Raw genomic sequence first — 10,657 nt, 5'->3', positions numbered from 1 at the left:
ATTGACAAATTTGTATCGGTATCAAGTAGAATATTTACATGTATTTGGTGTGATTTGGTACGCACCATGGCTACACCACTATACACTAGTTATATGTGTATAATTGTGCCTATTATAGAAGAAATGCTGTTATATATTTTCCGTTATTGTTTACAGTAATGGTTTCTGTTGAAGAGTTAACCCTGGCTTCTTCTCTGAGCCCTGGCTTTCTTCATGACCAAGGGCTGATTCCTATTGATTGTGAGCACCACAGGGAGTCGATGTGCCTTGTCTAGCGGAGTACATAATTATATATGAAAATGTCACAGGACTGTGCCCTGGAACAATAGCTGTGAGACAGCTGTGACTGTGGATCTCTGGTGGCCTGCTGTGGATGAGAAAATCCAACAAATGACTTCGACGGCATCTCTGATAAGGCAGCTTTCTCAAGAATACAAGAGACCAGTGCAAACCAGCTGCAAAACCATGGAGACAATATCAATTAACACTCTTATTCTGTGCAATGTGTTTTGGCCCACTGACATAAAAAATATGTATCTTAAAGCACTTACATCTGACTTTGTCAGATCATGAGAGATCATGGAAATGGTCTTTTTAGTCCTTATATGCACTAGTCAAAAAACCACTCCACTCCTTTCAAGCAGATGATCATTGGGACTTCAAAAACTTGTGCTAAACAAATCTCTGCTTAGTATTAGAACATAAATCCAAATTAAGTCCAAAGATGACATCTACCCATCAGATCTTTGGCACGCACTGTCCTCATATCCCCATGGCACCACCCTTCAGCTGGGCAGGAAACAAAGTGCCATTTGTATGTTATGATTGCACTAAGGGACATTATGATATCAAGGACAGTTCAACCACTGTGGCCCATCCCACTATGATTACGCATTAACCATATACCACTGGGCAAAGCATTTTATTATGCTGGCAGTAATAATTTATTCTGCTTCTAAATTAGACAATTTGTTTGCTCTCAACTGCATTGCATGAGCCAGTGCTGCTTCTGAAAGTCAACTGAGTTTACATTTTGCAATATCCTGGGCTTTATTAGACCGCATAGCATGTTCAAATTTAAGTGGAACTCCTCCCTTACGCCATTCAAAACGAGGAGGGAGAGATCAGTAACTTGTTTTTGTGTCTTGATGTGTTCAGTGTTGTCTTCACATATCTGTACTCCCCTCATTTGAGAACATTTACGTGAAGGACAGTTTTCCCATTACTTTCTCCTCCCCATGACTGTGTAACCAAACAGACAGGAGGAGAACTGTCACGACTGGAGGAGAAGTTGGAGATGAACTTTATTGGATTGGCTTGATATCTGACAGCAGAGCATATAGTTACTTCATGTCCATGAGAATATTTTGGTTGAAGTGTTTGCCTGCAGGGGGGGTTGGTCCTTGCCAGAGGCCAATCCCAACTGCTAGGTGATGCAGTCTTATTATCATATTTTCTACTACGAGGAGAACATATTGGCCTCTTCATTATTTCCTTGCACTTTGAAACAGTGTTAATAAACCCACGTGCATTGTATAAATACTGATATGGATAGAACTCTCATTATTGTTTTTGACTTGTCAGTTTTTTGATATATGTCATAAACTGCTTCCAATAATGGAGAGGTGGTTATTACTGATCATATCTCAGGCGTTTCCACAGTTAACATATTCACTGAGGGATGTCCATAACTTGTGGCAGGTTAAGGATTTCTTAGAGATGTGCCTTGGTGCTTTGTTTGGCTTTGTGGCGCAGAGCCCGGTGAATCTGCTTGTCACCATAGGACTGAATGAGGCAGTTTGCTGTCTGCCGTAGGAGGGAGGACAACAGCCCGGTGGCATGACAGCAGACCGACGAAGCGATAATCACAGAATTTAGAAAGACAATTTGTCTACTGCATTCAGTCAGAAATAGTATGGTTTTGAAAAGCAAATAAAGTGTTTGTCTTTTGTTAATTGGGTGTAATAGCCCTCCTGCAGTCATAAATTAGCTTAAAGCCCATTGAACAGTCCAAGAATAAAATGATTCAAAAGTGATCAATCATCCGCTGGTGAGAAAACAATAGCTTTGCAGCTAATTCCATGACTTGATCAAGAATGAATTCATCATACTGTTACATCTTAGTTATATTTAAGGAACGAGGGTGAATATAGGCTACCCCTTCCACTAAACACACACTTTTAAGAAGTGATAACGCGGCAAAGTTGTTTGACATGTCCTGTAGCCTTGTGCTTTGTTGTAGGCTACACGTCCACTGGCCTTAACGCTATTGCCACAGTTTCCAGTTTTCCGTTCAATATACAAATTAATACATGAGATAGCGTTATGCACAAATTGTCTAAGTGAATTGAGCCAAGTTAGGTAAAGGGTACAGAATTCCTCTAGCTCCTGAGGTGTCGCGGAGCGCATAATACCCCCTCTATCGGAGAGCGCTCAGTCTCCTGCCCTCTCCCCATGCATGGTGACGTCAGACTCCTCTTGGCAGTCTGGAAGTCACTACGAGAGTAGAGCCGCTGGAAGGATACACAATTAACCAAGTAGGGAAAGACGGAGAAGAAACCTTTCCAGTGCCAGGCTCCGAACTGTAAAACCGGGAATATTTTCACCGTCAAAGCGGAAGAGTAGCACCAATCTTGCCCCAGAACTGGGGTAGCGTCCGCAACACTCCCGCAATGGATAGAGTTTTAACTTGTCTCCTTGCTGCGGTCAGTTTACTGGTTTCAGTTCGAGGACAAGTATTCAAAGGTAAGACTTATTATTACTTTGAAGTGTTGTAGAGCTCAGAAAGCTTATTTGAAGTGACAAAGATTCCGTCAGTCGCCGGGGAAGGCTACTCGAAGTTATCGCTTTCGTCTGTGCTTAGTCTACATACGTAGTTCTTCTCCTTAGACAAGTTTATCGGTGATTGCTATTACACTTACCCCCTTTTCATTGTAGAGGGGTTAAGTTCTTAATGCCGTTGTGATGGAATGTGGTACGGTTCAGACATTAGTCTCAATAATGCTCGGCTTGTCGCCCGCAAATTGTTACTCTTTTCCTCCCGTCTGAATGACGAGCCTCGGCTCTGCGCAGCTTAAACTTTTAATTTAGTCTGCTTTGTGGAATCTATTTGACTATATTCAGCTGTATTAGGGCTATTTTGTAAAAGGGTCTTCACATTTTGGACATAGAGAGTATTGTTCAGAAAATAAATAACGGCCATGGTTCAATTCGTCCGTATGCGCCGTTCTTCGTGTTTCATGTAGTGTGCGCCCTATATCTGGTTTGAATTTAATCAGCTTCATCTGAAGTTCGTCTGAATCGGGAGTCTCGTCACTCTCATAACTGGGAACAGTATATGCATTCCAATAAATGTGGTCTTTCTTCTTAACTATTAAGTAGCCTTTACAATCATTATCTAATGCGATGAGAGCCCTGAGGTTTCGTTATAAGTGTCTTAATAGCTTGGGAGTTTAATCTTATCAATCCAAGCCGCTGCTTTTTATAGATGTCGATCTATTTTTACGCGGTGCGTAAAGGGGCAACCCATGTGTAGCACACTGGTGTAGAAAACAGTTGTTTATACTTCAGAATTTAGTGGAATTGTTTGCTAAAAATGTTGGTTACTTTATTTTAAGGGTGTGTGTTTTGTTAGTGCGTCTTGGCAACCTGCCAAAGTTAGGACGGCAAGGTTATTATAGCAGGTATAACAAACTTGGTTATTATGGTGTGTGGTAAAGGTCTCACAGAGGCTTTTGTGCAACTTTATGCATTTGTCACCAAGTTTGGGCATATGTGACATTTTCAATAAGCCACTTTATGTATTGACTTATTCACTTATTGAAAATCAGCCTGGGGTCTTTTATTATTATTATTATTATTATTTGAGACAGAACTGACAAACTGAGAGGTGATACTACTTTGCTGTAGTTCACATTAGGCTTAGCAATTAACTGTTGTTTACATCAATAAACATTGCCTGTAAACCTATCCAAAGATGGCCTGACGCAATTCCATGGGGACCAGTACACACTTTTAAGGCAATGATCGTAACTTTCTGTAACTATGTCTAGTTTGTCTTTTATCATCACCAAATTGTCCAGGCAGCATAGATTCATGCGTTTACGCACAGTGGTTTCATACAGATACATCACATAGACTAGGCTACCACTCGTAACTCTTGTCATCCAGTTAAATTGCATTTATGATCACTGCTGGCATCTGTTCGCATCTCAAATATGTCCTTGAATGTCAGAGTGTATTTCTGTCGAAATGCAATGAGGAGCTTTTAGTTTTGTATTTTCAAAAGTATTGTTATCTTTGCCCAAACAGAACAAACCAAGAGTGAAATCACTTTGAATGATGCAGTGCTGTTCATCCGCTGTCAAACGGTTGGTCTCCTCTTATTTGAGCGTTGGCCTGATGGTGGCAGCAGCGCTCACATGTAGGCTAGGCATACTGTACGATTGTAGGAGCCCCGTTCGGAGTCTTGCAAATAACTTCTCATAGGCCTTCATATTGAAATAATAAATATACACAAATTTCCCAAATAAAGATGAATTCATTATGCCGTTCAAATGCTGACTGTATTTACTTGTCAACAGGGGTAAATAAAAGGAAACGAACTGGGAGTGAAATTAAAAATGCAAATCAAGTGAAATATACTACTAACAGAGTAATTAAAAGGAAACGGCAGTTATTGTCCTAAAATGTTCTATGGAGGCAATCACAATCCCCACATGGATAGCCGTTTACTTTTCTGATAATGCTGGCAGAAAGATTTATTATAGTAATACGTTTTAATTCCCGCCACGAAATGCTAAACTCCAATTAAACTGCGGTCCAAATAACAATCACTCTATACACTCCAGTAGTTGTTGTTGCAAACAGCTCCGCACATGTTGACCCTGATATGGAGGGCCGACATTGCGCCCCTGGACAATATTTTGACTCGTGACAAGGAAACACAGGATATCCTTTCAGGTCTTACCGCCTGCACAGCCTTTTACTATGTCTTCCGTAGATTGAAAGCTGTAATTGTGTTATTTTTGCCAAGCGGTAGATATGTCATTGTGTGTCGTGGTCATTGTTCTGCTAGTTGAACTTGTTGACTGGGCCTGGTTCCTTTGGATCAGACGTGTGCTCACGCACGAGGCCGTGCCGGATTATTGAAGAATTTGTCCTCTCAGCTGAAGCTGTGGAGCAGAGTTTTTAATTGTGCCACTAGGGAATTCGTGGTTCATCCCAGTGATTGTGAATCAGCAGGGAATACAATTGAATCTCTGCATTGTCCAAAGATAAATTATCCAGTCTCTGTGCAGCAATAATAACTCATACTCATTATGAAATTAGTCTCAAGCTCAGATCGTGGAGTTGTTTCTGCCAGTGCCTTTAATGTGCAATTAATTTGATCTACACTCAAAACCATACATTGTTGACACTTCCCTATATAGCTTTGTGAACACTACACCAAGTCAGTCAACCCAGTAGTTTTTCCAACATGCTGTCGCAGAATTCCACCCTGTATCGCCGTATTTGTTGTGGCGGCAGAAGGCAAACAGTTCTATCATTCTGTCTGACCTGCCTCGCTCCCACGGCCTTTTTTCCCAATTCACCTACAAGGTGTCCTTGGCTGGCCGAGCACTGGTCGAAGAGCTGGTGGGCGGCAGAATTAGTCATAGCAGGTCCAGGGCCGGGGCCGGTGCCGGGGCATGGTTAGATATTAAGATGTCAGTTTTGACCGCGCCAGGGACCATAATCACTTATTAGACCGTGCGACTCTGCTAAAGATGCTGAGCAAACACGGCCGAAGCTAATTAAAGCGGGCACTGTCTGTCTGTCTGTCTCTCCTGTTGGGGAAAAAGGTGAGCGCGAAAGAGCTAATGAATCATCCGCACATGCAGCCTCCAGGGCCAGCAGAGAAGCTCGAGGTTGCCAGGTGGTCCACTGCGCTAGCTGATTGCGCTGTGCACATCCACCAGGCAAACACAAAGGCGACTGACTGCTGATAAAACAATCCTGGACGCGATCGAGTCACCGTGACTCATTAGCCGCTACCGGATAACAGCCTCGCATTCCTTTGTAGGTGACTGTGTCAGTCCAAGAGCTGAGAAAAACATGGCTAATTAATCCACCAAGGGCCTACAGCGGCCTAATTTTATGCGGGGCTTCGAATGGGATGGGATTGGTGAGGGGTAGGCTCCCTCTGTCATGAAAGGAAAGAGGCGTGCCTCTGTTTCCTGTTGTTGACATCTTATTTTTGCAGGTGACACACTTGGAGCAGGTGGCTGAGATCCCCTGTGCCAGTCTCTCACCTCTCTATCTCCTCCTCCTTTGGTGTATGACCACAGGCAAATATTTCCATTACTGTCAGCCCGCATCTGTGTGGCAGGCTCCACATTCATTATGCTCCCTCTCCTTTGGGTTGTTAGCTATGCACAGGCCTTGTTTAACTCCGATGTGTTGTTCTCTTAAATGTTCGCCTGGCTTAATTAACGAGGCTAAAGCCCCATTGTTTCATCCAAGGAAGTTGTGAAATGGTCTCCCACACACTCACATGCTTCAGACAGGAAGTGTGTCCAGGTCACCTCATTGTGCCCCTCGCAAACATGCGTCAGAGACACAGCAGAGAGGATGAGCATGTAGTCTTTTGCAAGCCCACATCATCCTTCCACATCCAGAGAAGCACAGAGTGCCCTTCTAAACGGGGTTAGTTTGCTCACACTTTGTGTTGTTTATAATCGTTGCCAAGTACTTCCATGGCCAGTTTTAATCCTCACAGTTTACTCATGTCTAGACAAAATGGAGGAGGCATAAATATTTGCCTGGGATTCAAGGACCATGCAATGCCAGTTCTTAAGAAACATTATTATTTATTTTTTATAATGACAAGTCTAATTATTTTAGGCACATTTGGGCCATGCAGGCTATGCTTATTGCCCTGCTAGAAGAGGGCATGTTTTTTTGAATGGGTCTTTATTAGTCGTTTTAATTGCGGCTGGAGGAGGGGTGAGAGTTGTATGCGGGCCGGTCTTTAGATAGGGGATGATGAAGTGTTTGATGTTGACTGATGAAATTCACGGCTTAGTGTGGCCCCTCGGAATGTTGCCCAGGCCATTAGCATAAGTTTGTCATGTCTGGTCCTCTGTTTAGCTCTCACCACCCCTGACTCTCCTCACCCCTGACCAGGAAAGAAAGTCTTTAATTAGATCCCATCCGATCTACCCTGAGAGGGATTGGAGATAAAGAAGACCTCAACTTGATGGTGGAAAAAAAATGTTTTTGAGCACTTTTTTTGGCACCATGTGTTGACTTGGTCTCTCAAACCAGTGTTTGCAAACTTAACACTACATTGTTTTGGCTGTCATGGTGGCCCTGGTTTGTGTTGTTCAACCTCTCTCCACTCTCTCGACCATGAATGGTGTAATTATCAGCCCGCATTCTGTCTTGAAAGCCCCATCTTAAGCTCGCTAAACCTAATCTACTCCACTGAGCGCTAGGTTCAGCAGCAACAGTGGAGTGGATAGGGCTGGATTTAACAGTATTAATAGCCTCATCGGTGAGTGGTCACATTCAACCTGTCATCTCCCAGGGGCCTTCAACAGCCCTAATAACAGCACTGAATTCTGGGAAACCAGGAAGTGCCTGTGTTTTCTCTGCCTGACACACTGGAATAACGGCCGGAGCAGAGGGGAGTTACTGTTTTTTTTCCACAACACTGGCCCCACCTTCCTCCTCTGCGGGCATAACTCTCTTAATAACAAAAACCCCTGTAACCCAGTGCCTCAAAGAGTGGTTTGAGGGGAAAATTAATTGTGAAACATTGCTCGTCGAGACTCTGAACCCGCTGTTCGCCTGTCTTGGCAGTCGCCATAATTATTTTTCCTGCAGAACTTAGGCGGTTCCACTGAGTCTCCAAATATAGATAATGAAAAGAGCTTTGTAATGAAATGACTTCCACAAATGGCACTGAGGCTTCGCCTGACTCCAGTTATGATGCAGTTTATGGACACTTTCAAAAGGCAGGAGCAGGCCACCAACACATTGTATGGAGTGCTACTTGCTTGTGTGTCCTATGCTACAGCAATAAGACGTCTCTTTCGAATCTGGTTTAAAGAGGCTTAAAGAGGCCCCCAATGGGCTAAAAATGCAGACAGACGCCACAAGGGGAACATTGTGAGTCAGGACTTGCTGAATGTGCACCTCCATATCAGTGTGTGCGTGTGTGTGTGTGTGGGGAGGGGGATTAATCGCTGTTAGGGTCAGCAGCCCTCCATATTAAATATCGCCAGCCCCGAGATGCTTGCCAGAGGCTGGGGCTAATCCACGAGCCACACGGAACTGCTGCTGGTATTAAGGCAAGGCGCAAAAGACAATAAGCCTAACGGGGAAATGATAACGCACAAGTAATAATCAGACCCCTTCGAAAATGTCAGAGGTGATTTTTTGGGGGGTTGGGGGGTTGGGGTGTGGTTCTCAGAAATTCCTTACAGTTGCATGTGTGCTGGGCCGTGGGTGGGGGTAGGGAACAATGAAAGCAGCTCGAAAAGAGTTTCTCTGTGTTCTGTGTCACACTGGTTGGGTTAAAGTGGAGGAAGGGCTTTTGAGAAACTTTCTCGCAGGAGGTTATCAATCGGGGGCAAAAAGCTGAAGGTATGAATAGTTGACACATTTTTTTTTTTTTTTTTTTTAGTTCACAGTGGGACACCTATTTTACCTTAGACTCTCTCGACTCCCTCTCGAGGTACCGCAGGTGTTGCTGGCGGTGTTGTCTGCCAGTGAAGGGAAGTAGGTGAAAGCCTCTGGAACCTTCTGGAAGTATTCTCAAATATGGATTCAAAGGCAGGGGGAACTGTAAATATTTCATTGCGCGTTATATTTCATCATTACCATTAGCATAACTGTCCCAGGCATTTGTCCAAGAGAGAATCATCTATGTGCATTTAGCAGTGGGGGATGAAAGGGAGCGCTTTATAGACCACAGGCACTAATGGGGAAGAGCACATGGGGAATAGGCTGTGTGAACAGCGGGGTTGCCGGGGGGGTGGATTGGGGGGGTGGGTTGGGGGGTGATCGTGCTAGCGCACCCCGGAGAAGTATGCTTAACCCATATTGCTACAATAAATATGCAGCTGAATCTATGAATTATATGGTAATTCTTCCCCCCGAATTGGCCATCCTGCGTGCTGTGAAGACTGGCGTCATGCAGATGTCGAAGGAAAATAATAGGTGATAATTGTGCTGTTCTTCTTCTCCAACAGAGGGATGGGAATTACTTTGAACAGTGAGATTTTAAATGACAAAAGATGATCTATCTATCTATCTATCTATCTATCTATCCCACGTTTGTAGTGCGGTTGTTTTTCTGAAGTGTATGTCGTTTATGCTGCTTGTACCCATTTGTGTGTGTACTGTACACCTTGTCACAATTCTTTGTACAGTCACCTGACTCCTGTGTGGCTCCTGCTTTTTTGGGTCATAGTTTCTCCTCGGACCTCTGTGTAACTGAGTATTTATGGATTTATGAAGGACCCCAGGGCTGGGTCCGTTCCTCTGTACCCCATATTTCATCTGTCCTTGATTGATGAGCCTGCGTATGTATGTCATCCACTTATAAGCTGCGAGTGCAGGGGAGCATTTGCAAGGAACATGGGAGAGGTCCCTTGTGGTTTGGCCAATGTTAAGTGAGGTTAAGAGTACTTTCAAAAATTAGAACAGTTGAGCCTTTTAGGGCTAAACTAGTTGTCAAAAAGGAAGGAGGTCCGGTAGTGGAAGAAGAAAAAAAGCAGGTCAGGTCTTTCTCCTTGTGTCTCTGGAACTGACTGACATTGTGCAGTTCAAAACCGGATGGGCCATTCTGATTGGGTAAAATTAGCCGTGGTTTCTATTTTTTGAATAATGTTTATCTTTAGAATCGTGGTCATACTCCTCTGCTTCCCATTCAGAGTGCACTGAGAAAAGCACATCTAAGTGCACACAGTCGGTTTTGTGAGTGCGCAATACTGTGGAGTTATGCAGTAACGGCAGTTATATCTCAGAGTTTATTTATTACGCTCGGGGCGGGCAGTGTGAGTCAGTCTCAGTTTCAGGTTGCTAAGGTCACAATAGGCATTCTAGGCCACACAGGGAGCATTCCGTGTTCAGAATCCAAACATAATTATCCAAACATTTACAGACCTCATCACAGTGTCCTTTCATTCTCAACACTCAGCCCCCCCCTCCCCCCAGCCTCCATAGTGCCCCCCCCTCCCCCCCCAAGTGAATTACAACACAGTTTGTCCATCAAGGGTACTTGAGTGGAATGTCAACTGCAGGAGGCCATTTGTGCTGCTTGAGGAGCAGACGTGGGGGGTGCCTACATTGGAATGATCTCGACTCGCGTTTTTGACATGACTTTTTTTTTTGTTAGTCGCTTGACTCTCAGCACGTTTGAAAATCCTCAGCCCCACCCCCCACCCCCCTTAGGATCGGAAGCCCAGTCTTGCAGATCTCAGCAGCTGAAGACTGCGACTGTCGTAATGAGGCTCGCAAGCACGGCCACCAGCGCAATAAAACAAGGCTCCTTGAGGTTCACCGACGAGACGGCAGCATGAAATAAGCCCTCCAAGAAGATAAACGAGGCAAATCTCAAATGGCCAAAATCCAATTGATGGCAAATTGGGCAAATCCCTCTCAGTTT

At 44.1% G+C, this 10,657-nt stretch overlaps 1 protein-coding gene across 8 annotated transcripts in view; it reads left to right on the top strand.

Annotated features, from left to right (window-relative positions):
• The first annotated feature begins 2,530 nt into the window (after positions 1 to 2,530).
• Positions 2,531 to 10,657, top strand: part of ptprma (protein tyrosine phosphatase receptor type Ma) — a 206,421-nt gene continuing 198,294 nt past the window's right edge. For all 8 annotated transcript variants that reach the window (XM_062521014.1, XM_062521011.1, XM_062521013.1 and 5 more), the window contains exon 1: positions 2,531 to 2,745. In XM_062521014.1, the coding sequence (XP_062376998.1) occupies positions 2,673 to 2,745 (73 nt within the window). In that variant the 5' untranslated portion in view covers positions 2,531 to 2,672. The remainder of the gene's footprint in view (positions 2,746 to 10,657) is intronic.

Source organism: Sardina pilchardus, chromosome 19 (assembly GCF_963854185.1).
Source record: "Sardina pilchardus chromosome 19, fSarPil1.1, whole genome shotgun sequence".
Classification (NCBI taxonomy): domain Eukaryota; kingdom Metazoa; phylum Chordata; class Actinopteri; order Clupeiformes; family Clupeidae; genus Sardina; species Sardina pilchardus.
This window is presented reverse-complemented; position numbering and strand designations above follow the sequence as displayed.